This window comes from Patagioenas fasciata, chromosome 9 (genome assembly GCF_037038585.1).
Source record: "Patagioenas fasciata isolate bPatFas1 chromosome 9, bPatFas1.hap1, whole genome shotgun sequence".
NCBI lineage: Eukaryota > Metazoa > Chordata > Aves > Columbiformes > Columbidae > Patagioenas > Patagioenas fasciata.
In genome coordinates, this window is record NC_092528.1 from 19,105,375 (window position 1) to 19,131,514 (window position 26,140).

At 45.7% G+C, this 26,140-nt stretch overlaps 2 protein-coding genes across 5 annotated transcripts in view; both read right to left on the reverse strand.

Annotated features, from left to right (window-relative positions):
• Nucleotides 1-26,140, reverse strand: part of TNIK (TRAF2 and NCK interacting kinase) — a 418,581-nt gene that overhangs the window by 173,297 nt on the left and 219,144 nt on the right. The gene's annotated exons all lie outside the window — the stretch shown is intronic.
• PLD1 (phospholipase D1) overlaps nucleotides 3,460-26,140 on the reverse strand; it is a 76,766-nt gene continuing 54,085 nt past the window's right edge. For all 4 annotated transcript variants that reach the window (XM_065844155.2, XM_071812561.1, XM_065844157.2 and 1 more), the window contains 11 exons: nucleotides 25,519-25,647; nucleotides 25,060-25,178; nucleotides 24,801-24,914; nucleotides 18,441-18,551; nucleotides 17,629-17,717; nucleotides 14,315-14,428; nucleotides 13,336-13,385; nucleotides 12,145-12,279; nucleotides 10,014-10,167; nucleotides 9,267-9,381; nucleotides 3,460-8,719 (listed from right to left, as the gene is read on the reverse strand). In XM_065844155.2, coding sequence (XP_065700227.1) covers nucleotides 8,495-8,719; nucleotides 9,267-9,381; nucleotides 10,014-10,167; nucleotides 12,145-12,279; nucleotides 13,336-13,385; nucleotides 14,315-14,428; nucleotides 17,629-17,717; nucleotides 18,441-18,551; nucleotides 24,801-24,914; nucleotides 25,060-25,178; nucleotides 25,519-25,647 — 1,355 coding nt within the window. In that variant the 3' untranslated portion in view covers nucleotides 3,460-8,494. The remainder of the gene's footprint in view (nucleotides 8,720-9,266; nucleotides 9,382-10,013; nucleotides 10,168-12,144; nucleotides 12,280-13,335; nucleotides 13,386-14,314; nucleotides 14,429-17,628; nucleotides 17,718-18,440; nucleotides 18,552-24,800; nucleotides 24,915-25,059; nucleotides 25,179-25,518; nucleotides 25,648-26,140) is intronic.

Genomic DNA, 26,140 nt, shown 5'->3' on the forward strand with positions numbered 1-26,140 from the left:
AACAGACTGAGTCCTCTCCTGAAGGATATGTTTTCTTTTTCTATCTTGGACATATGACAGGCACGTTCCAGCCTGTGAGGCTGGTAAGAAATTAAATAAGGACACCAACCCAGAAGAGAGCATATAAATACTTTTCTGCTTATTTTGTGAGATAAGCTGGAGGAATCAGATAAACACTGAAGGCAGCACACCAGGAGCAGGACAGAGCTCCAAAGCTGTGGGCGGGAGGGAGCCAGGAAGGTTGGTGGCTCTCCAGGTGACTGCTCAGCCTGCCTGTCCCCTCTGTCCCTTCCTGGGCAGCACCTGCAGAGGGAGCAGTGTCCATCTGGAGACACCGGAGTTTCTGTGTGACACGCCTGATTTTAAACTGTGCCTTTTGCAGGAGCATATGGGAGTGCACAAGGACCTGGCAAGGAAAAGAGAAGTTGAAGACCAAGGTGGTGGGATGGCACCTGCCTAGACATCGTGGTGCACCTGAGGGTGCCCAATCCCTGGTGCAACCACTGCACGGCTTGGCCCTGGGCGTTTATCTAGCTGAAGAGTTGGATCCAGCTCTTATATCTGTCTGACCAGGACCCACCTTCTAATCGTTGCCAGTTTTTCTCACTGAGATAGTGCTATTTATACCACGTTTCAGTTGGGTTCGTCTTTGGTAGCTTAACAAACTGGGCTCAGACCAAGTTAACCAGTTGTGGACACAACTGTGTTGGTACTAGTTTAACTTTCCTCGCAGAGAATAACAGAATGTAAAAGCATCTGTGTCCTGTGGCCAGTGGTGAGCTCCAAAAACTGCCCAGGAGTTGTGGCAACCCACCTCCGATGTTCACTAAAAAATAGTCCTCAAAACCTGTTTATTCAACTTTTTTTTTTTTTTTTTGTAGTTTCTGATTTCCTGAATTTCTCTTGTACTCACACCATCCCCGTGTCCCCCTCTGAGCAGTGGCTTCCAGCAGGACCCCAGCACTCATCTGCCCCACTACACATATAACCCTCGGCCCAGGGCAGGTTCCCAGTAGGGACAGATGTACAGACAGGCCATCAACAGCACAGGACACAGCTCCCCAGCAGCATGCAGAGAGCTCCTCTACTTCTGCTGGGCACCGGTAATCTCCAGATAAAAGACACCTGTAGTGAAGCCATGATCATGCTGTCTCCCAGGCCTCCTCTCCTTTGTCCTCAAATGGGAACTCGCAGGATGTTTAATTATCAAGACTGGGCTGAATATGGAGAGATTACTCATCACCAATTCTCGGTATAAACAGTTTCCTTTGCAGAATGATTTCTTTTTTAAGAACTCCTCCCCCCACCTTTCTCCAAATTAATTTCCATCCCAGCCGTGAGCCTCAGTAGAAAATCTTGCGATAATCATTTTGAGATAAATATTCTGAGTAATCAATCAAAGCAGTGGAACCAATTTTGAAACTGTCACTTTTAATTTTTCCAATAAAAAAATTGAGCATTTCACTCACAGTGCTGTTGTGATTCAAGCTCTTAAAGCCTTTGCTCTACCGCATCAACGCTTCAGAAATGTACTTGAAAATCTGAAGAGCCGGCACAATTGCAGAGAAACTAAACCAGATTGATTTTCAAGCAGTGAGAAGAAACATGTTGCTTTATGTGGCTTTAGACCTGTCTCACAAAATCTTTTCTTTCTTCCTTACTTTCCCCCTCTACAAAAATAACTAAGGAGTATTAGTAATTTCATGCATGCAAAAGGCTGGCACTAATTAAAAAGCTGACACATTATGGAGAGCTGGGTGCATAAATGCATGGCTAATGAAGGCCCAAACTGCAGATCTTCTTGCTGCTGGGGTAGAGAAGAGGAATTCTCCATCCTTGGCTGCAGACACATCAGCAATGGAGAAGCTGACCTGTGAGAGGAGACGAAAGGGGATGGAGAAATCCATCCTGGCAAGAACAGGTCTATTAAATACACAAGTAATGTCACTTTGTGTTTGGGGTAGGTGTGGGCTGCATTTCTGCTCAGCAAGGAGCCATCAAATTAGAGGCTTTGTGAGTTGTTCATCAAGCAAAGGCTTTGGCTGGAGGGAAGTCAGAGGGAGTTTTGGCATTACCTTCACCAGAGGCAGCACGTTCCTGCATGGCTGGTGCCAGCTATAGCCCATAAACTGGTGTACAATTGTGTTTTTAATCGGCTGATGGATGAATTTGTGCCCAGTAAAAGCTTCATGTGCCTATGTGTGGGAGAGGGAAAACAGCAAAAGCATCATCAGTGCCCTCAAATTGGGCCCCTACATCACACAGGAAAGGGAAAGGATCCTTTGTACAAACTGATACCTAAACTGTCTAGATTCAGAACCACTTAGATTGGACATTAGGAAGAAAAATTTCATGGAAAGGGTTGTCAAGCACTGGAACAGATGTCCAAGTGACGTGGTGGAGTCACCATCCCTGGAGGTTTTAAAAGATGTGTAGACAAGGTTCTTAAGGACATGGTTTAGTGCTAACGTCAGGTTATGGTTGGTCTTGATGATCCTGAGGGTCTCTTCCAACCAAAATGACTCTATGCTTTCTAGTTTCACGCTAATTTCACAGAGAGATGCTTGCATGGAGATACACGGCTCTCCGGCATTGCTAGCACAGAAACCAACCCGTGTTGGGAAGACAGAGCCAGCACAGCCACCAGCCCAGCTGCGCCCCATCCTGCCTGCACCCCTGCACCCAGCAGCAACCGGGGGGGCTGCGTTCCTCCTGCCCGCTGTTATCTCTGCCCACGAGACCTCGTCAGCAGGATGCAGCAAGCATGTAATTAGCTGTGAGATGCTGGAGTGGCAGCAGAAGCTGACAGTGTCAATCAGCAGCTGCCTGCCTCTTCCTAACACACCCCCGCCCTGAAGCTCCAGCTCCCTGATCTCAGTTTATTGTGTTTATCAAGGGCACAGATTGCTTCTGGAAGTTTTGAAGATGCAGAGAGCCCTTTGGCATTTGAGGAAGGAGATGAAACCTAAGAAACAGAGAAGTTAATTTGTTTTCAGTTTGCAAGAGGGCTTGGAAATGCCACTGATGCTTTATTCGTCTCTTCTCCCCCTGGAGGACAACAGTAATCGGCTTTTTCCTCTCTCGATGCTGAATTTCTTTTACCGAAAGTTAAAGGGGACAGCGGCAAGTTAATTCCATTTTGGAGACAGACCATTTTTGTCTGTGCCTTTCATAATGCTTGTGGATTATTAAAACTCTTCTAAACCAGGATTTTTAAATGTATTTATTTTATGAAATCCAATTTTCTCTTTCTGTGCTGTTTCACTCCAGCAATTTCTCTCTCCCAGGAAAACCCAAATGACTCAAATCTAGCCATTTTTATTGCGATTCTGGGCCTTTTCTCATCACATCTCAGCTACTGGGGCAGCACTGCCAGCCAATGCAAGGGCAGAACTCAGCCCACACGCAGGATGTGGCCACAGTCTCCAAAACAAGTAGAAATGAGACCAAAGCCAAATGTTTTGACATGATGATCAGTTGTATTTTCAGTCCATCAATACACATTCATTTACCAGATACAAATGGAGTGGAAAGGAAAGCGATCATCAGCAGAAACAAGGATACAAAACTCAATCCCAGCAGCCTTCACAGAAGGGATATATTCAGTGTTCACAACTGCACCATCAGAAGGCAGAGACACATGGAGACCTGGACTCAGCTGAAGCGGAAGCTCTCCTTTTGCTGATTAGTTTAACTAGTGACACAATTTAGGAAAAAACCCCAAAACAACAACAATAAACAAAACAAACAAACAAAACCCCAAACCAACCAACCAACCAACCAAAAAAAAAAAAACCCACAAAAAACCCCCTCAAAACAGAAGCAGAAAACAACACCCACCAAAAGAAAACCCCACCAAAACCCAAAACAAAGTAACAAACAAAAAAACCCAAACCAACCAAACAAAAAGACCATGACAACAAAAAAAGACCCCCCAAAACCCCACCAACCAACCAACCAACCATTCCCAGAACTGTGATTTTTGACCCTTTTCCTCATTTCCCAAGTGTCAGGAAAGAGGTACATTGGAATTATTTACAAGGAGGAGATTTTATGAAAACACACTGGGAGGTTAAAAATAGAATAATCACAAATACTGGAAAATATAAGAAAGCAGGCAGGGAAATTAAAAAAAAAAAAAAAAGATAAACCCCAAGAGGATCATTGCATTCACTGGTCGATGTACAGTTTGTTCAACTCTGATATACCTTAGTTTTGCGTGCTCAACTTGATTCACTGCCATGACATTAACGCTCCTGGTTTAACCCTCGATTCTGCAAAGTTCCTGGTTTCAGCAGGATCTCAGCTGTGCAGAAGGGTTTGCTTATTTGAAACAATTTGCAGAATGAGTGTCATAAAACATGAGTGTATTCACATCTTGTGGGCCACTCAAGAGATGCCAACCTCCACCCACATACCTGGTCCAGAGACCGTTTGCTTTCTTCACCTTGGCCACCAGCATGTCCTACAGACCAAGTCCTTTCTGCCAGAAAAACCCACGCAGCAGCTCCACAGCTGATAGAGGTTTGTCAGTTCAGACCAGCATGGATTTGGGTCTTTACATTTGGCAGGAGGAGGAGGAGACAGCATTAACCTAAAGGACCATTCAGACTTTCATTTCAGTGTCCCCATGAATGCAGCTTCTGTGCACAGATTACAACTCCCTCGGACACTCTTTACCACAAGCGCACAAAAGACTTGTTACACTGAAATAACAGCAGCAAACCACATCTGAGCTTGATTGTGCATGGATGTTTCCTTGGAAGGAATGAAGATATTGTAAGTTATTATTACCAGGGTCCCAGCACGGCAAAACCTGCACTGAGGTCTCCTTCAGGGACAGCACTGGAATTGCAAAATCATGTTGTGCAACCTGATCAAAAGAAAGGCAAATAGAGTATTTGAGGGTTTAATCCAGCAAAGGTTACATCATGTCAGGCAACAAATGGAGACCAAGAGAGCAGAAATTGAACTGAGCACTTTGCATCTGCCATGGAGCATTGAAGTAGGTCTCCTACAAATTATTTTTTTTTATAAAATTCTTACATATTATGACATTTTATTCCTCATTTTTTAAACCATGCATTAATTTTACAGTGAAACATTTATCCAGTCCAACTGCTATACAACAAAACACAGATTTTAAAATAACAGACTTTTAAAATACATAGTAAGAATTGTGAGTTCTCAAAGCGGCACTTGTTAAGGAATAAATTAAAGAAGAAAAGTGTTCCACTCGGGCTGTGTTACGAAATAAAGTCTGAGCCTGGGAGAAGTCATCCCATCTCCTATAGTGCTAACAAATAAATGCCACAAGAAACAGCTCACGTTTCTGGGTTTGCTAGTGCTTGAATCCACATCACTTGTTACAGTGCTGTGTATTTGTAAGCGATCCTCTCCAGTTTGAAGGTATTAAAAATAAACACACGCCGGTATTACAGACTAAGAAGTAGTGATTGTTTAGTTGCAGAAATTACCTCTCTCAAGGTGCTCAACCTCACAGGCTTCTTAATATAAGAAAGAAAACCCAAGGAGCCAGCTCCAAGCAGCACAGCCCAAGGGTGCGAACAAGCCTTGTGCCTTCCCTGGAAGTGGCTCCAGCCCCATCATCTCCTCGGGGTGCGCAGTGCTGTACCCCTGGAGGGGATTCTGTGGCCCCACAGGCCCCTGGGGACACAGGGCTCTCCCTGCGCTGTGCCCAGGCTGCCCCGCACACCTTGCTTGCATTTGAATGCTACTGAATTCCTGGTATTATGAATTAGGCACTAACACAGAGGAGGGATGTTCAAGGTGGCTCCGTTCCCACTGAGGGAAACCTCTTCCCAGACAGAGCCAATGTGAAGCCCGTCTGCTACTTTACTAACAAAAGACCTTCCTAATTAGCACCTTTTCATACAGAATCAGTGGGTGAAACCTTTCCTCTGTGGCTCTGCTGTGTTGCTTGGGACCAGCAGTCACCACAGGGCAGGCTGAGTGGTGCAAAACCCGGGTGTTCTTCCCCCAAAGCAGCCTGGCAGAGGGAGACTTAACACCATGGGAGTTATGAGCCCCAACAGTTAGCTACCTACCATCTTAGAAGACAATACAAGGATAATTTAACAATCACAAGAATCTTTGCTGATATGGGATGGGGACAATAAGAGCACTTGAAAGATGACAGGAGTCTCGCACTTCTTCACGGTTCATGTGTATGGGTGGTGGGGATGAGCGCTTCCTTTTCAGCTCTGAATACAAATCTGTCTGTCTTACAATGATTTTCTGACAGGCTGTAATTGTCTAAAGTTAGCAGCTTTGTTCAAACTAAAACAGCTAAAAACATATCAGGAGATAAAAGCTCTGACATGAAATAACAAGACACCTTTGATCTTTCTTGATTGCAAATGGTCAGGGCACATACTGCTCTGGCTCTGCTGGGTGTGAGCCCAGGTTGATTTTTTCAAGGAAAAAAGATATAATAATAATAAAAAAAAAATCAACGCAACATACTTATCTGCTTACAGCATGCCAGCTAAAAGCATCAACCCCCTGGACCAAAGATCATCACATAAAATGCTGTATGTGCACTTCCCACAGGCCAACCAGCACACACATGCACCAACCAGAACGGTGTATAATTGGCAATTGCATCTGCAAAACATGAGCGTAATACAGTGGAGACTGTAGGCAGGGCTGAGACTCATGCTGCCCTGGAGGAACATCTGGGGCTGTTACTTTACTCCAGTGATGCAGCAGGTACAGAATTACCTGGTGCCTGGTTTATGAGCCTGAAGACACATAAGGCAAATGTCTAAAACAAGGGGCTGGCTATGTTTGTAGACAGTGAAGTGACTGGTGTGATCCTCTTCTGATTAAAAACAGTTGAGAGTCTTGGAAGAGCCAGAAAAGGAAAAAATAAACTTGCTTGTGAACTGAAGTAAATACCAGTTTACCTGGTCTTTTGGCTAAGGAGACTTGGCTACTGGGTTAAACCCAGTTAGCAAAGAGAGTCCCTCGGATGCAGTGGCAGCAGGGGAGCTCAGCCTCCCACTTCTCCAGATCCAACTCTAATTCAGCGTTTCTAATAGTCTGATGTCTTAGTGTTTGACACAGCACTGCTGACTGCCAGGGAACATCTCTTCCTGGACATGAAATCAGGAGACACAGCCATTGCAGGAGAGAGGATGGATTAAAGAGCAAGGACATCACGCACACCACACAAGGTCCCCATCCCAGGAGCAGCAGTGTTTTGCCCAGGGATGCCAAATCAAATTGCTGCTTCACTGCACAGTGAGATGCAGAATAGCTTTGGAAACTGTCTCACAGAAACAGAAAACAGTAAAGGGCATGCTGAGTTTTACCTTGCTTGGGAAGACAGGTCCTACATGACTGAGTTCCACATTGTGGCTGGTCTAATAGCAAAGTAGACTAAAGACAAGGCTTTGCTAACTGCTCACCTTCCCCCTTGCATTTACCCCATCTACAAAGTGACATGTCAGCTCATTCTGAGCACACCTTTAGCTCTGGCTAAATGGCCTTTTCCTTCTTTTAAATAGAGAGGAAGGGGATGGAAAGAAAAGTCCACCTATGTACTGCAGTCCAGATACAGGAATGGAGGACCCAGAGCACAGAGCTTAGTCCAGCCCATACCGGCTTTCGAGTTTCTGTCCCATTACAGGCAGTGCCTCGCTTTTCTTCAGCTCCAGAGATCCAAGGCTTGAGTTTAAACCTTGATCCTCTTGGAGAAAGCCCTTATGTACAATTTGAACAAGCCGATGTGCTGCGTTTCTGCAAAGACCAGCAAACTCCTGTGATCTCGAGCACCTCCAGCTCCACCGAGGCTGCCCTTTGCCAAGACCCAGGGAGCACCATGCTGTGCATCAGCACTAATGATTGTTCTAGCAGTGGTAGAAACAAGGCTTCTTCCCCCCGACCAAGACGGAAGAAGAGACTGAAATGCTGATTCTGATACAAGATTGTTGGTCTGTTTCCATCTGAGAAGTGCAAGACCTACACTGGGTAAACTGCAGGACAGCCCCTGGTAGCACTCAGCAGCACTTCCCAACGTGCTCTGAGGGCGTACGAAGGGGTGAGATATGGGAATCCAGCCAGCCAGCCCAAAAACCTCAGGAGCACACACAGCCCATGACTCCTGTGCAGCCCCAGCACAACCACAGTACGGATGCAATCACAGAACACAGCTGGCAGCAGCAACAACTTCTGTTTCCTATCCTAGGAAGCGGCCTGGATCCTTCAGGTGCTCAGAACGTGTCTTAAGAAGTAACTCCTTCAGAGGTTGAATTTCTCTTTTTCCATGACTTCCAAGTCTTTCTGCCCCTCTCCTTTGCCAGTGTTGATTTGCTTCAAGTTCCACCAAAATCCTTAAGAAAGGCACATTAGCTTGATGAAGATCTTTTTCACCTCCTTTAGCCATAAAAAGCTTTCTGAAATCCCATATTGTTCATCAACTTGTCTTTAGAGAACCAGACTTTAAAAACATGAAGCAGTCTACATCTTCTTAAGTCCAAACCTCCATGGGTACCATGGACTCTTTAGTTCCAACGGAGGGAAGCAAATACTCTTCCTCCAGAAAACGAAAAGGGAATTGTACTAAAAACCCACGAATCTTTTTTAATTCTTCTGCTGCTTTCACAGGATCATCATTCGCTAGTTTGGGCTTGTTGATGAAATCACGCAGTTGGGTTAAATTATTCACCTGGTCACTGGGAAGGCATCGAAAAACCTGATCAAAACAGAAAGAAGTGGCATGTCAGAGTGGGGGAAATAGTGCAATGCAGAGCTCCTGAGAAAGACCAAAACATCCAATACAAATTCCTCGGGCTGGAAGTGACTTAATTTACAGTTTAAAGAACAGGGAGGGCAGAGGTTATGTGCCTGTCTGTGATATTGTGGAGCAGGCAGAGGGGAAGCTCAAAGGATTTTTCTGATCACTGCAAAAGCTCATTAGAAACAATAAGTAAAATTTACTTCTACTCCAGTTAGGCTATGGCCAGCTGGAAGCAATAAGTACACTGCAGTAACCCACTGGAGCTACAGCTGATACAAACAAAAGGAAAAATCAGAACTGCAGCCATCTTGGGCTGCTGTCACACTTTGAGGATGCACAAACTGCAGTTTCTTGTTCACAGCTCTTGCATCCAACACTACTTGTTCCCTCAAAGCATCTCCAGCTCCTGGAGCTGGACCTGCTGCCCTTGCCCTCCCTGTGCTGCAGCATCTGCTGCTGCCACACGGGATGGAGGAAGGAGAAAGGTACCACATTCTCTCACCTTATCAAAGATGGTGGCATTGCGAGCCGCCGTAGAAATCCACACTTCCTTGAAGAACTTGTCACAGACAGGATCCTGATGTTCTGGACTGAGATCTGAGCCGCCAAGGACAACCCTGAGAAGAGAAGACAAAGGGACTGATGCTCATGGATGCTGAAGCACCAGGTGCTCCCCCTGCTGAGGAACGCCAGGGGAGGAAAAGTTTCCTTGGGACTTGCCAAACCCCATGTGCTCCCAGCATCCTCCCACTCCCATCCCCTGCAATAGTCTGTCAGCCTGCACCAGTTTCTCCTTTTTTTCCTTTCTGTGCAATAACTGTCCAGATGGGAACAAAAAAAAAAAAAAAAAAAGGAAAATGAAAAAGGTCTTAATGAAAAAATGGCCGTGTTGTGGGCCAGATGGCTGCTCCAAGTGAGGAAACTTCCATTAGAAAGAGACACTGTCACCCAAAATTAAGGGAGTGTGAAAACAGGATCTGGAGGCAAAATATCACTGTCTTGTTTATGAGCTCTCCTAGCAAAACCCTTGAGCTAAAGGATATGTAAGTCAAGCTGCGGACAAGAGCTGTGTGAGAAAGGCTAATGCCAGGGAAACAGCAGCAAAACTCTGCGCTAAGTCCAGGCCAGACAATGGTAAATCTGAGCAGGTGGCAGCAGCTGTGTTGGTTTGAAAGGCTGTGAGCAGGAGTAATCCTGAGGTCCGAGTCCCGTCTGCATCCCTGCACTCGGTCAGCCTCACACATCCCACCTGAAGCAGCGCAGCCGTAGGGACTGGGCAAACTTCCCAGCGCTGTAATCCTCTCCATCCATCACCGAGGGGATGGTCTCGGTGTCCTGCACGATGACGGCCATCTCGCTGTCCCGCTTGCCCAGCATGCTGCGGTCATTGATGTTGGCAGAGCCTGGTGAGGGAAATGCAAGCACCAGCAATGCACCACTTGCTGCAGGAGATGCTCCTGCACATCCTCCATCACCACCCATTGCCCCCAAGGCCCTCCACATCCCTCTTCTTCACAGGAAACCAGCCATGGCTTTGCCAGGTAAAACCCCGACCAGAGGGGCTTCCTTAGGAAAACAGATCCTGAGAGCAGGATTTAGGGGAGGGAAAAAAAACACCTAATTTTTGCAGGCTTTGAAAGCTCCAGGCTTGGAAGAAGGTCATATCACAGCCAAGCCCAGGTCAACATTTTCAAAAGTTCATTTTCTCTGTAATTTCCCAGATGCTTTTGCTGAAGGATGACATGGCTTTCAAAGGTCTTTACGGCATTTGGTTTGGATACCACGTTAGCTGACACAGGACAGCCTCCATAAGTAAATTCACTTCTGCCTTCAGTAGCACAAAGAGGGAAAGCTTTTCATTTGCATTTGAGAGGTAGGGGTTTTCAGGAGGGGAAATCTAGGAAGAATGATGCCATCTCTCTGCTGTGGGTAACCACCTCTCCAAAATGCACCACCCCATGCACATAAGGGTTTGGGTGCTGGGCTCGTACAGTGGCTCCAGCCCTGAGTCTGCACCATGGTGGGAGCTCCCCATGTGTCATGCAGGGTCTGACACCCACAGCCTTGCTGGAGACCAGCTGAGGCTTTATCCCCCAAGGCTTTCTCTGTCCCATTTAGATGTCAGAAGCCGAGGGGCAGGGGATACCACAGTGCTTGTTTGCTCCAGGGGAACGGCAAGATACAACCAGTGATAGGAATCATCAGGTCATTAACCCACAGGAATGACCAAACAACAACAAAAATTTCCAGACACAGCCCCTAGCTCTGTAAGAGACCCCCAGGCACCAGTTAGCCATGAAGTTTTCACAGTGACTGAATTAACGCAAGTGGATCTAATACCTCCAGAGGAAAAACAAACCAAGCTCCTCTCCATCCTTTCACCTCCCTCTCCTGGTTGGTGGGCCCATTAGCATTTTATTTCCAAGCACTGTCTCTTGGGTGAGAAAGGGATGACACTGGTTCTCGATCAACTTACCCATCACCATGGATGTACATGCTGTATAAGAGTCCTCAGGCTTACAGGTACACAAAACACAAATTAAAGGGCTGTTTCAGGCTCCCAGACCATCACAGTTGCTCCTGCTGCAATAATAAAACTGTCCCTGGGCTGCTCCATGTACTGGAGATGGGCTCTGACCCCTGAGAGGGGAACAGAGGAGCAAACCTAATCCCAGGTCAGCTAGGACTACAGGCTGAATTGCTGCAGCGAAGGAGGGGAGTACTTTGAGTCTTGCAAAATCTGGTATTAAGTTATTCTTTGACAAAGTTTTCGTTGCTGATATAACAGATTGAAAAGGGTTTTTTTAAAGAAACAGGCTAAAATTCTGCTTTTCTGCTGCAATGTAGAACTCTTGAGCCTGAAATCTCTTGTCTTTGCTTTGTGATCTCCTAGTAAATATGGTAAAAGGAAAATAATGAAATGATATCTATTTCTTGTTATAACATATTTCTCCATTCTTAGGAAATGGAGCTGATAAATGACACATGTTGTCCAAACCTTCCAAATTTTACAGCACATTCTGTTCTTTAAGGAACAGATGACAAGTCTCACAAGTCTTCCTGCTAGAGCAGAGTTTGATACAAGACAGATGGACAATATTCCCTCCACTGGGATTCTCTTCACTGTTACACAGAGATTTAAAACCATTTTAGAAAAACAAATTAAGTGACAGCCCTCCAAATCCTTTCCTCCCTCCTACCTACCCTCCTGATGAATTTATGGTATTTTTTTAAACAGCAAAATATTTCACAAGAAAGAAATCACAACATAGAAAAGCACATGGCTCTGCAGCCTGCACTGAGCACAGGGAGGAAAAGCAAAGGAATTAATCCAGATATAATCCAGTGGTCCGGACCCCTCCTGCAAGCCCCCTGCTCACCAATTATAACTGTGTTGTCATCAGCAATAAGCAGTTTGCTGTGAACATAGATGAGCTCTGTGACTAGTTTTCCTTCCAACTCTGCGTATGTTCGAAGTCCACAGAATGATATGTAGTTTATCCACTTATCTCCAACTGAAAATTAAAAAAAGAACAAAACTGATGGGATGAGAGAGTTGGAAGATAGAAAAAGACCCTCCTTATATACAGACCCATATGAATAACAGTTCACTTTTGACTTTTTTAAAAAAATAGTAATAATAAAAACCAGATAATGGAAATTAGTTTCTTTAAAAATAGACTTTAAAAGTTGCCTGTGGGCCCTCTGTGCTGCTCTGATCTGCTGCCTGCTCAGACACTTCTACTCTGGAGAGAAATGACCCCGATCTCCCTCACACAGCATGCAAGCGCGCACAATTGATCCTAACATCTTAAAATAACTGGACTATGCAACTGTTCTTCTGCAGACCCTGCAGAAAGGAGGCTGGAAGCAGGTGTTTTGTCCATGCACAGTATGGAAAATATGTCCTAATGTACTTGCAGTTCAGATTCACACAAAGACCCAGAACGAATGAGGCATTATGTACGCCCCCAGTATTTGTGATATGTGAGTTTTCACGGTGCTCTGATTCCCAGCAGAGTAAATCCAAGCAGGGACCCTCACAGCGAGGAAACAGCCCAGGGTGGGATTCATGGGGGAGGCTGAGGGCTTGTCGCTCCCAGAAGCGTGACCCGGCTCAGGACATTTTCCAAATAACACAATCCTGAGCAGCTGCAACTGTGCCGGGCTCCTCCCTGGGGTCCTCCCCTCCTCCGGATCCTGGCTGCATCCCATCCAAGTCTGACAACTGGTGACGGCTCGTGTGACCCGACAGACCTGGCCATGGGTGACAGCAGGGCAGGAGGTCACCCACCAACCCTGCAAAACTGTAGCTCACATTTCTGGGACATGCCCTAGTCCACATGTGAACCCCTCAGCCACAGCAAACCCTTGTTAATAAGAAACTAGAGAATCTGATTGATAGCCATATTATATTATATTATATATGATATATATATATATGTGTGTATATATATATATATATATATATATATGGATATATATATATATATATATATGTTATAGCCATATCCATCAAACAGCAGCATCCCAAGACTATGCAACATAAAGGAGAGGAATAAAGCTCTTACCCTCTGCCTTCAGCTGGCCCAGGATTGAGTTTTCTCCTCGGCACATGGTCCTGGAAAGAAGGTAGGCAGCCGTCAGCACAACCACAACTTGAGGCAATGGCATATGCTGAGGCAGAACCGGGCGAGGTAAATCACAAACACAGATGCTTCTTAAATACCCCATGAAAGCAGAAGGAACATGGTGCTTCCAGAACACACATTCTTCCCAAATGACTGTCGACATATCAAGAACTGCTCATTTCCTAAAGGAGTTCCTACCAGTCCGTGTAGGAGCTGGGGAGCATTTTTGCCTTCTAGGGCACACCACAATGATGATAAACGTGTTATAAACAGGGCTGCTACTGTCTGTACTACAGGTCTGAATGTGAAGTGACAAGAAAGAAAGCCAACACAAGCAGAACACCAGGTCAGGGAGCTTTTGTGAGTATGGCTGGGCTGGAAAAGCCACAGCTGGCATCTTGTTTAGAAAGAAAACCACCCACGGGCAATTTCTAAGGACCTGTGTTCCCCTTGCGGAAGAAAGCTCAAGCAGAAGGGCCTGGTTAGGGAGATGTGCTGCTTTCCTTCTGCTTGCATCTCCTGCCCTGCCTGTCCTTACAGACGTGCAGTGGGACACCTGCAGACAAGGCAGATTTCACTCCAGAGGCAGCAGTACTCTCCACAGACTGACTGTGCCCTGGCTGTACCATAACACAGCAGTTTTCCAGTAAAGCCATCTCATCTCGGGCCATTTTACTTTCCTCTATACCCCATATCCCAGTGCAGAGTCTCACAGCACCACTGCTGTGTTGCACAGGCCCCCCAAGACATGAACCTCAGAGCAGAAGAACAGCATGGGGAAGATGCCATTGCCTTTGCAGGACTGACGGACAGAGCCAGGCGAAGAATCAACTGAAAAGGCTGATGTGGAGACAAAGCCCAGCTCTCCCACCCGACAGAGCGTGGTGACGTGGGTCTCTGACAGCCCCGCCCACAGTACCTGTAGTTGAAGTGCATGATGGCCTGCAGCGCGTTCCCCCCGCCGGTCGAGATGTCTCCTTCAAACCCAGGCAGCAGAGGGATTATCACATAGACTCGGAAACGTTTGTTTTCCCTGAAATGATAGTTCGGGGGAATATTAGGCTGCAAATGTTACAGACTTGTACAAGGTTAGTCCCTTTGGTTTTGCTTTCCCTGTGCTGACTGACTTGGTTTCCATCCAAGGCTGCTACACAAATTTTAAGGGAGCAAAAGTGTGAAGTGTATTTCCAGTTTCAGGTCTTCATGACCTGTCATCAGTACTTCAGTGAGTTCTCAGACCCCTGGGGGAGAAGAAGTAATTTACTCTCAGCAGACAACAAGAGCTAAAGGAAAAGAAACATGTTTTCACTGAGGTTCAAAGGCAGGCTAATTATTTTTCAGATTGTGTCTGCCACTATCTAAGTTTGTTTGAGCACCCCAACAGCCCAGTCACGTGGATACTGGTGCGGACTGGTGCGTACCACCACCCAGTAGTCCACAGCAAAGATTACAGGGCTATCACAGGCAGAAAAACAAAATCTAACCTGACATTTCCACTGCATCCTGGATTTCAGAAGTGAGAAACATCATAAAAAGTGGAAAAAGCTCTGGGCACAAGCAAAACATTGATCGCTCAGGAAGGTGAGCATTTGACCAATACATCACAACCTACAAACACTCCATTCCACTGGAGATCCACAAACTAAACTGTACCCAAACTGTGATCTTATCCAGGATTACCCAAGCTATGATTGCAGCACTGCCTGGGGCTTTTCTAAAAGCCCACTTTGGGGTTTTCTTTGCGGACAAATGCCAGATGGATCTGCTCTGCCAGCACTTTCCAGGCACCCATGGGTGCTGGCAACTTCCTGTCCTGTGCCCAGAGGACGAGGAAGAGGAGAAGGATGATGATGCTCCATTGAAAGATGCTGCCACTAGATGGCAAACACACTTTAAATCAGGATAAAACCATCTCAGGAGCAGCCTGAAAATGAGACAGCCTGTAGTTTTAAGAAAAACCTTTTCTTCCTCAAGCAAGTTGTGCCTGTGTATTTAAGGGCACAGGAATTGTGAAAAACTGGGGTCTCATCTCAGCTGGGATGGAGACTCTGAGTACCTGGGTTTCTTTAATTTCAATCAGCACCTCCTTATAGCTGTGCTATGCACTGTAAGGTAGCTTTAGTCTGACAGCAGACCTTAGCAACAACTAATGAGGTCTTACCCATCTGCAACGAGTGACTTTGAAGTTAAGCCTGTTTGTATCATGAAAAGGATCTACCAACAAAAGCATTCCCCAAAAGGCAGCTTGTTTGTCGAAGCCCAGTGTTTATTAAACTAGTCCAAGAGCCACCCATGAAAAGAAAAGAAAAAAAGAGGAAACGAAGAAAAGAATGTTATTAATTACATCAGTAGAAAATATTTAGTCTAGAAGAGTGAGAAGTGTACAACCTTAACTAAAGAACTTATTTTACAATTAAGCATTTGTGTGTCACCTACACTTTTTTCCTGGGACAGTTTGGAACACGAGCATTTGATACAAACCCTTTAGTCCTGAATTTACCTTTAATCTTAGGCAATGCCAAGTACTCTAGAGTGTGCAGAATTGGAATCTTATATTCAGTTAGGAATCACTGACATTAGGCTGGCACAATATTGGCATAAAATTAGAGTAACACAGAAATGAGCATCACATCTAAAAAGGGGCCACTGAAGAATGTGTGACTCCCTTTTGTGCTAGACTTTTTGATGTCTGGACAGAATGACACCTGTTACACACACTTTATATAACAGGAAAATCTTAACAGATTACCTGGAGAATTTGCTGCTACCTCAGTAGCATCGCTAAGAGCAGGCAAACAGATGCAAAGGGCCCATGGCAATCAGTTCCCTAAGGCAGGAACAGCAATCCAGAGCAGCTTTCCAAGGGGACACCCCACAGGGACACCGTGTCCAGCTGCCTGCAAGCCTCGGGGTTGCAATGCCAACACCAGGGATGCCATTCCCAGCTGCTTGCCTGCACCTCAGCCATATCACAGGACTCATATAAATAATCATTAATAACATAATATTATGCTTCTTTTTCTGTGTTTCCCACCTTGCACAGCACTGGCACAGCTTCTCATTTACCGTCGGGTGAGAAAATCCACCCCAGCGTTTCATCCTTAGGTAATTTCAATTATTTGGGAAATACAGCTCACAGGTTACCAGCAACTCCACCCTGTTACTCTGCTCTGTTGTTGATTGAAGAGCAGATAACACCCGTGCTCTCCTGGTGTGAATAGTGCTCCTCTTCCCATACCACCTCCCGACACAGCCTGTCCCATGGCAGCTCCATAATGCCTGTGTCCCCATGTCTGTCTGTCTGTCTTGGCTTGGTTGCCTTTACCCAAGTGGGTATTTCCAAGCTCAGGTGCCAAAGAGAGGGAAATTTCTCTGACTTCGGAGAGAGTTCCTCTGGGAAAGCAGCCCCTGGATAGCTCTGGACAACTACAATATGGAAAAAATAATCACTGCAAGGAATGTGTCCATGTATGGCAAAAAAGTGGATGAGAGAAGAAGGAAGATGCTTGGAAAACTTTCTGTATATCAGCCCAGCAAGACCAGGATATATTTTTAGACTATGACATATATGTATCTTAAAGACTGACTCTAGGAGAGTAACCTCAAGGTTGTCCAGGATCAAAGCAAAGACAAGCCACTACCTGTGGTATTAAATTTAGCATGGGATTATGCATGTTGAAATAAAAGGAGTGTCTAAAACGTGGTTGGGTTTGATCCATCTGGGAAGAAATGACTGTTCCCTTGCAATGGCTGGAGGTTGTAAATACCCTCTAGCTCTTACCAGAAAAAGTTGTTCAAACAATAGCTGAACCCTGCAGTCCAATCCTCAAACATGTTTCCTTCCCTTGTTTGAAGCCAATCCTCTCTACAGATAAAATTAAATGAGCCACAAATCCCAGTTCAACCTTCTTACCCATTCACTTGCCTTACCACACAGCTCAAGACTGGTTGGCTATGGAGCAAAGGTGTCACTGAACTGGAGTACAAAGGACAAAGGCTTTTAAACGAGTTCGCTAGTTAAAAATACATTTGCATCAGGGTAAGTCCAGAAAATCACTTCCTGGCTGCAAAGAAACCACCAAAGAATCTCACTGCTGCAAACACAAGCAGATGTTTGACCACATCACTTCTGCACCGGAAAAGCTACAGTACATGTCCATTAAGATATTATTTTACACCACACCATATAAATGCCCCTGGAAGACCTTCATTGCCTTGTTAAGAGTTGGTTACCTGTGAGCTTTAAGAATCCTCTGAGCAATTGCATCGCCGATCTTGTTCCAGACAACTTTGTCATCAGCACAGCTAATAAAAAACTGGTTCTGCAGGAAAAGCAAGCAAAGCTACTGTCAGACACTGCCAACAATGAACAAGAAAAAAATCTGCACGCTTTATTTCAGACCAAGGGCAACTAAAGATAGCTGGGTTATGTGTGCCATTTGAGCAGACGCTTCTTCTTATTATTATTAAATCATGTGTGTGTCTGTGCTCACTTAGGGAATGAATTAGTCCTTATTAATCACACTCTTTAGAAAGTTCACATAGAGAACATCCTAACAAGAGGTTAAAAGAATAAAAAAAAAAGGAGAACTAGGATCTCTGTTCGGCCAGTGCTGCGGGTCACTGTGACACAGGAGACTGCTGCAGCTCAAGGCTGTAGGCATGCAAGATCAGCCCTATGTGTGGGAGATTTAGGCAACCACAGGGGACACTGAAAAGCCATGGATGGGACAGGAAGACTATTGCACAGGCCCTGGGAGTTGCCGGCGATTTTGGAAAGATGCTCATGAAGGAGGAGTCTACCTTTTTCCACCCTGCAGTCAGACGGCTGTTAGGGTACAAACCCATCAGCCTGGTCCAAAGACGGCTGAAGTAAATGGAAACAGCCCCAAAAATTCAGAGCTGATGCTGTATTGATATCCCCATGTGTCTAAATTCACAAAAAAATTTAAGACCAAACCTCAAGAAGTAGAATTACCCTCTTGATGGCTGCAAGCCCAGCCTAGAGCACCCCGACCCTTCTGCCTTCCCTCATTGCCACTCACTTCTATGTATATGTAGTGCTTGCTGTTTTTTATCACGCTGATGTAGGCATTGTGGATGGACTCCTCGTGGTATTTAATGCCAGCTGACCAGTCAGCAGCAGAACGGATCACCTAGAAAGCAAAAGATGAACGTCTTCAGCTCTGTCCCATCCAGGACACCATAGCATCATAACTGAATTATTTAAGAGGCCACGCTCGTCCCTGCACCAGTTGCCTGTCAGGATACCACCAAATAAGGTAATTTGTACATAATTTATGCTGCATTTGTAATAAGGAGAAAGGATGCTCAAAAATAGTATTAATGCTTAATATTTTTTTAATTTAAAACACAATTTCCCTCTCCCACCTGAGCAGCTCTAGGTGCAACAGAAGCAGCACATAAGTCTCTTTCTTGCTTAAGGTCTTATAATAAACTGCTTTTGAAGCAACCTAAACTTCCAAGCTTTAGGGGTGCTCATCCAGTCAGTAATCTCCCCAGCACTTTTTAAAGCTGGTCCCCAGCTGAGGCAATGAGCTTTTCCCTGCGAACAGGCAGTACATAATTATATAGTCAGTTGGAAAACACAGACCATGTCCATGTCTTTGTCCTGAGCACTTGAGGGCATTTATTTCTTCTGCCAAATTATTGCACAAACCATCTGATTTGCGATGATATGACTTAAAATTCATAGCGGTTCAGTTGACCACACTTATTTATTAATTTTTACCGGAAATCTACTTCCAAAGTAGATACCACAAGATCCCCAGGGCACGTTCTCCCTCTGCCTCCTGCAGTTTCTGTGCAAAAGAGCCAAACCGATACGAGAAACAACCGTTGTTCATGCTCCCAGCCATGCTGAGCAATCCCTGTGGCAGGCAGCCTCCCGTCCCTGACAGCCAGAGATGCTGCAGCATCTCCTGCTCCTGAGCTTTGAGTCAACAAGCAACCGCGTTATGCCCTGAGTGATATTTTCTTAGACGGAAATGTAGTTTTTAAGTGTTTGGCAGAGTACCTGCTCAGGGGAAATACTTACTCATGAGTAGCCTCTGTCTTTAAGCATCGTCAAGACAGAATCATGGAAATAAGTCTTAAAACATCTCGATACAGCCATTATAGAAGCATTCAGGCTCAGTCACACACAGGATAAGATCCAAATGCTGAGAATCTGTGAAATGTGTGTGTCATTACGTGCAAAATCCTGATCTCTTTCGGGGCTCAGGAACATTTTTCCCTGTAAATCTCTCCTATGGATTTCTTTCAGTTCTCCATGTCCAGATTCTGCTTTGCTCCATGTTGCTCTCCTTGTTTCCTCAACATGTCTGATACTCTGACTATGTGCTCTGCTGTCACCTTGTCATGATCAAAGCAGGCTGCTGGCCATGGGACGGTTGATGACCTTGGACTGCTTAATTAATTACCTGACCAGCTAAAGCAGTATATCAGTAGATAAGGATTCAGTCCTCTGGTCCAGGCACTGCGTGCCATAACCAAACCAATTCTCTGCTCTCCAGAGCATCTCTGGAGGTAGCACCAAGGGTATTATTACAGTAAGTAGCACATGACTCCTGAACTAATTCCTTCCCTAGGACAGAAGGAGCTCTCTCCCACAGGTCACTAAAAAAGAGATCCTGCAACTATCCTATCTGGTTGTTTGCTTGGGAACACCCTGCAGCCTCCTGAACTGGATGTTGAGGTCACAGATGCTTGGGTGAGGCAGCCAGCCTGCATGCAAGGGCCATCACAACCTCTGCTAGTCCCAAAGAGCTGCCCTTCACTTGCATAAACCTCTGCAAGGTGATGCTGCTCCTGCTCATGGGGTTTTGTCACACATTTGGTTTGCAAAGCCAACACTAAGCGTTCCCACACACCCCAGGGTGCTAGACCCCACCGAGCACCACGGCAGACAGAGTTCGTGAACAGAATTCCACCATTTGCGGTAACAGGGACAGAAAACCAGCTTTTCTGGGTGAAAACCAGCTTTTCTGTAGCCTGGGCAGGCGGTCACAGCCCCTCCACCTTTCTGAGCACAGCTGGTCCTGAGCAGCCCCTTCCCTGCCTCTGTCCTGCTGCACTGAGAATCTGGGGACACAAAGCATGTCCTTGCGGGCTGGGGACCGCCAGCAAGGGTACTCTGGAATTACACTTCAGAAAGTTACAGCCTGTAACTTTCTAGTATAGACTGTAGCTTCCTAGTATAAAAAGTACTGATATTTAAACTTTTTTTTTTTTTCTCCCACTTGTGAACTTTGTCCACACTTCAAAGAGATAGTTTTCTTTTCATGATAAGCCGCTGAGCCCTGAGCAAAGTAATGTCCACACCCTTATTTATAGCGGCAATAGCTGAAATGCTGGGAATGAGGAATAAAATTCCTTTTCTGAATTAAGAGCTTGTAACACCAAAGCCCCTTGCTTTGAAAGACAACTTTACTGCTGGAAGACAAGTCTATTCCAAACCAGGGACGCCAGCAGAAGGAACAGAACTATCACTCAGGACCACCCCTTTCCAGCACCCTCACATCATCCACCTGCTCTTCCCTGCCCTCCTCTTGCCCACTCCACATATCAGCTCCCAGCTCTCTCCACACACCAGCTGTTGCTGTTACAGGACCATCGTCCCTCTGCCCTCACCCCAGAACAACGTGTCATGGCTCATCACCACCCAAAACACTTACATCAGGTCCAACCTCAAATTCACATGCAGGGAGAAAAGAGATGTCAGAGGATGCTGGCTTGGGCAGCAGAGCAGCCAGCTTAGACCTCCTCAAAATAAGGTTATTTTTAACCTGTATCACTTCAGAGGCCAGAACTGATCATGGAGCAGCTCCACAGGCACAGTGAGAGGTGAGGACATGGCAGGACAAGGCCATCAGCATTGGTGGCTCTGCATGGCACACACCCCAAGGAACGAAGCTGCAGCTGTGACACTCACAAACAAATACACACCTTGAATCACACAATGTCCTGAGTTGGAAGGGACCCACAAGGATCATCAAGTCCAACTGCACAGGACAATCCCAAAATTCACACCATGTGTCTGAAGTTGAAGTTTCCTACACAGGCCTTCCCTTTGCACTCATATTTCATCTCACATATCTGGACATCTCATCTTTTCTGTCACGGTATTTAAAGTGAGCTGGTTCGAGCCCAATCTATTTTCCTGGAGAGAAAAGGCCACACACTGCCCAGCACAGCCCCTACCAGCCAGGGGGTCTCCACACTCCTTCCTCTCCCTCAAGCCTCTCAACACCAGGGCTCAGTGCTGTGCTGGGCTTGTCATCCCTTTCACTTCTTTAACCAATACAACAGTAATAAAGCTGATGTTTGCCCTGGGCTAGTGCATAAATCCCAAACAATGCAAGCTCTCATGCAAACTTCAAAGCAGTAAGGGCATTAGCCATTGCCAGAGCATTAAATTTTCTTTGTATTTATATCAGGAACTGGATGTTGCCTCACCACATCACATCTTTTGCAGCGCTGGCTTTGACTGATAACTGCAAATCCTGGAACGGAAATAGAGAAATGGAAAAAAAACCTCACAGTGCCTTTGGCAGATGGATATGTGACTCTTGCAAAAACTGATATGCAATCACATTGCTATTGTGAGTAGAGCCCAGAAGTTCACACAAAAGAGGATGAGAGACCACGTTCGACTAACCCGTGGTGTTGACAGACTCCTTTCCCCCTTCCCAGCCGGTACCTCCACGTAGTTTTTCATGCATGCTGCATCCATCCTCCCTGCCCAGGGCAAAGTCCCCATCAGTGCCCCTCCTGCCATCCCCACCCTCCCAGAAATACTTTCCTGCTCCTCTCCTCTAACAAAGGAGAGCAAAACCAGATGGTACAATGAGGTTAAAATCTGTTGCTGACAGGTCAGGGGCTCAGGCTTGCAGCAACATTGCAATCCCCACAGATCCTTTGTGTTTTCCCTTCCTCTGATCTGCCCACAATTGAAGGCAGATTTGCAAACAAGCTCTGAAACAAGCAAACTGGCAGCCAGACTTTCTTCTATCACCCCACAGCCAAGGACAGTCACTGGATGCTGGATTTTACCTCGGGGCAGTAACTTCTGCCTGTAAAGTCACTACACAGCCCCAAAATGGAAATAACATGGGTCTGGGTGGTAGTCAAGAAGAACAATAACATTGCTCTAATTTTTCTGGACAAAAAAGTTGGCAAAAGATTTTAGGGTAATTTAGGCATTAGGTATTTTAGGGTAATTTAGGACAGGCAAGAGGCTGATACTCTTGTGGCTGCAGGAAGGGAAGAGCCATGCAGAGACACCCCAATGCACAGCCCAGGAGTCCCAGAAAAAGGCAACTGGGAGCAGGGAGGGGGTCAGAACCAGGCTGCAGGTGTCCTCCCTTCTCCCCATCTTCTGCAGCAGCCAAATCTGAAACCCTTATCATGAGGAGAGCCTGAGGTGCTCCCTGACCCACAGCGGAGACTTCAAGGATGCTCAGGGCACTTTCGTCATCCAGTGATCACTGGATACCAGGCCAATGGGAGCATTATGGAGGAGACAGCCAAAAGTATAGTACGTGCATGCAAAACCACGCCTGGGAGATCTAGGAGATCAAGCAGCCTGGGGACAAGGGACCTGCACACAGGCAGGGCACAGCAGCCTGGGTAGAGAAGCCACTGTCACCACTTCCACCATGTTCAGTGCTGCAAATGCTCTCATCCTGCAGCCTTCCCTTGTACCAGCAGGGCTGGTACATTGCAGAGCAACACGTTTTCAGCATAATACGTATAATTTTAATTATCTGGCTATATGCAGGGTTGGGCTACCTTGACAGTTCCCTAAAAGCTGCAATTTGACATAAATTAAATATGAGGAAGGTAGTTTCAAATGAATAATTGACAAGACAAACCTGCTCTCTTTTAATCTGCTCTCTTTTTGCTGTTTAAGGTACCACTGAGGACAGCCACTCATTTCCTGGAAGTATCAGTTATTTGCAATGCCCCAACAATGTTGTGATGAAGCGTGTGTTCAAACAGCTCACCCATCACTCAGCGTTGATGTGTATGACATTTAGCAGCCACCGTCTGAACTTCACCCTCTTCTCCCGCGGGCTGGTGCCCTGGGCCAGCAGCTCTGCAGTGTGCACTGAAGGAAAGTTGAACCTAGACTGCGCTCAGTTTAGTTTCTCCTGTGGGAACTGCTTCCAGCTCTGTAATCAGTAGAGCTTAACTTTTTGCTACAGCAAAATCCATGATTTAAAAGCTAAGGCTTATCTTGTGGTTAGAGCATGCTCTGGGGACACTTAGATGAGAACAAAGTCTCCCAAAATGCTGGTGTCACAGACACAGCTGGGGTGGCATTTACAACCACAGGGAAGCATGATGATGCCTGAAGCAAGACTATTTCTCAACAGCCAGGAGCATTGTTTTGGAGGCTGATGTAAAACACCCAAGATCCATGACACGATCCCTGTGCTGGCCATCCCTCACACCACGCGGGGAGGAGTAGACAATGCTCTGGCAACCCACAAACTCAGAAAAATGCATCTTATTACATCAAGCTTCCCCAAGCATTGCTGTCATCTGGGTGGACCACTCCTGACAAAGAGCAAAGGCATGCCTTCTTCCTGGCTTTGATCTAATTGTGCTTATTTCATACATCTTTCATCCACAGAGACACACAATTGTTTTGCTGCTTCAGCATAACTATTCTAACTTTGTATTCTTCAATAAGTCCACATTTCTGCTGGATAAAAGTAGCATTCAGTATATGCAATCAATATAGCTAATTGGGTATTTTATTAGAGGCAGCTTGCCAGTTGTGACTGTGAGGATGACTGCCACAAACAAGACTATGGCCTGACTGTGCAGAACTGCAGAAGACCCACAGGGCTCAGTGGCTGCATAATAAAATGCAGATGAAGTTCAACGCAAAAAGCAACAGTCCCAAGACTCCACTTAATGCTGGGCTCTGAGTGGTACCTGTCTGAGCGAGGTGTCAGAAGCCTGGGAGATTTCTCCAAGATATGGGATAAATATTCAGTGGGTAACCTCAACTCATCAGGCCTTCCCAAACCATAAAAGTTAGGCTTCAGAAGAAGAACAGTAGAAAACAAAGCAGAAAAATTACACAGCTATACAAAGTTGTGACATTCCTACAACTTGAGTACTGCATACAGCTTGGTCCTCTTATCTCAAAGACAGATGTGTAAATTAATGCATCTCTACTGAAAGAGTTGCATTATTTTATTGTAATTGAGGATCTGACCACCTATGCTGTGAGATAAATTTAAATAGGAGTTTTTCATTTCACGTTTTCAAGTTCTGCAGAGGGTCTGTCAGGCATCGACACTTCCCGCTGGAAAGATCCAGAACAGACTCTCTTCAGAGTGCATGAGCAGGAGACCATCAACACCCACCTGGACTGTGGCATGAACAGCCTCGGGCACCTGATACTTCAACTCATTAGCCGTTTGCTGAGATTTTGGCAACAGGAACGGGTAGGACAGGGATCGGTATTTGGGCTTCATAATCTGGGAAAAGAAAAAAATCCTTTAAGAGACTGAAACATAACAAAGTAATGTAGAAGATATAAAAAGCATGCCTGGGGGAGGGCACGTGGATGAGGAAGGGGCTGTAGTTATTTCTGTGCCCCCAGTAGCGATGCCCACACCCTACCTTGGTGAAGTTCCAGCGCTGGATGAAATGTCGGGCGACATCCCGGGCCGCTTTGCCGTGCACCGCGGAGGCGATGTCGTGCCAGGGCATCCTCGGGGTAGTGTATCTGTCAATGAAGTCTGCGGGACAGGAAAACACGTTTGGACTTCAAAGGAAAGAAACGTGGAAAAGTGCAGCGTCCCCCTCCTCAAATTGAAGTTTCTGGGACATGGCACCAAGGGCTGTGCTGATGAATTTAGATTTACCATGTAATTGCCAGCAGTCTAAGTCCATGGACCATAACCACATAATTGGCCCTAGAAGTTCTCAAAGCAAGTTTTTCTGCTTCTTCCTAACAGCCAAACCAAAATAGCCTCATTATCTCTGTCTCAGAAGCATGAAAAAATAACAATACATTTGGAGACTGAAAAGGTGCAGAACAGGGGAAAGTAATAACTTCCAGGGTACAAAGGCACTTACCAGCAAAAGGCTTGTCAAGTTGAACCCAGTCTTTAAAGACAAAGTTGCAATAGTCTTTTCCATGCCAGAACCTGGTTTCCCCAAGCAGCTCACCAACACCTGTCTTCATGCTGCGGATGGATCCTTTATCTGTCACAGGCAAACGAGATCACAGAAACACAAAAAGTCACGGCTGTCCATCGCACATTGTTGGTGAGAGAGCCAGTGTCATGGAAAAGCACTGGTGGGACCTGCCTGTCCCAGTTGGCTGAAGATGGTTTCTCCCCATTCTCCCTGGTGTTTTGAAGCATGCATGTTAGTATTTTTTTCATCCCTATTTTACTGTTTGTTATACAATCAGGACATGTTATATATATGAGTCTGCTACAGAAACAAAAAGAGTAGATGCTGAATTCTCTCTACATGGAACTAAAAAATTACCTTAGAATCATTTGTCTTTCCACTGTCCTGTGACACCTAAATGTCACCACATGGGACTCCACTCCCAGCTGTGACCGACCTTAGTGGATATATGTACAGATATATCACATGTATCATCCACTTAATATATTTTACAATACTAATGAACTACTTTCAACTTCTCTGCTAGAGGTTTTATGACTTTGACTCTATAGCAGGGGGT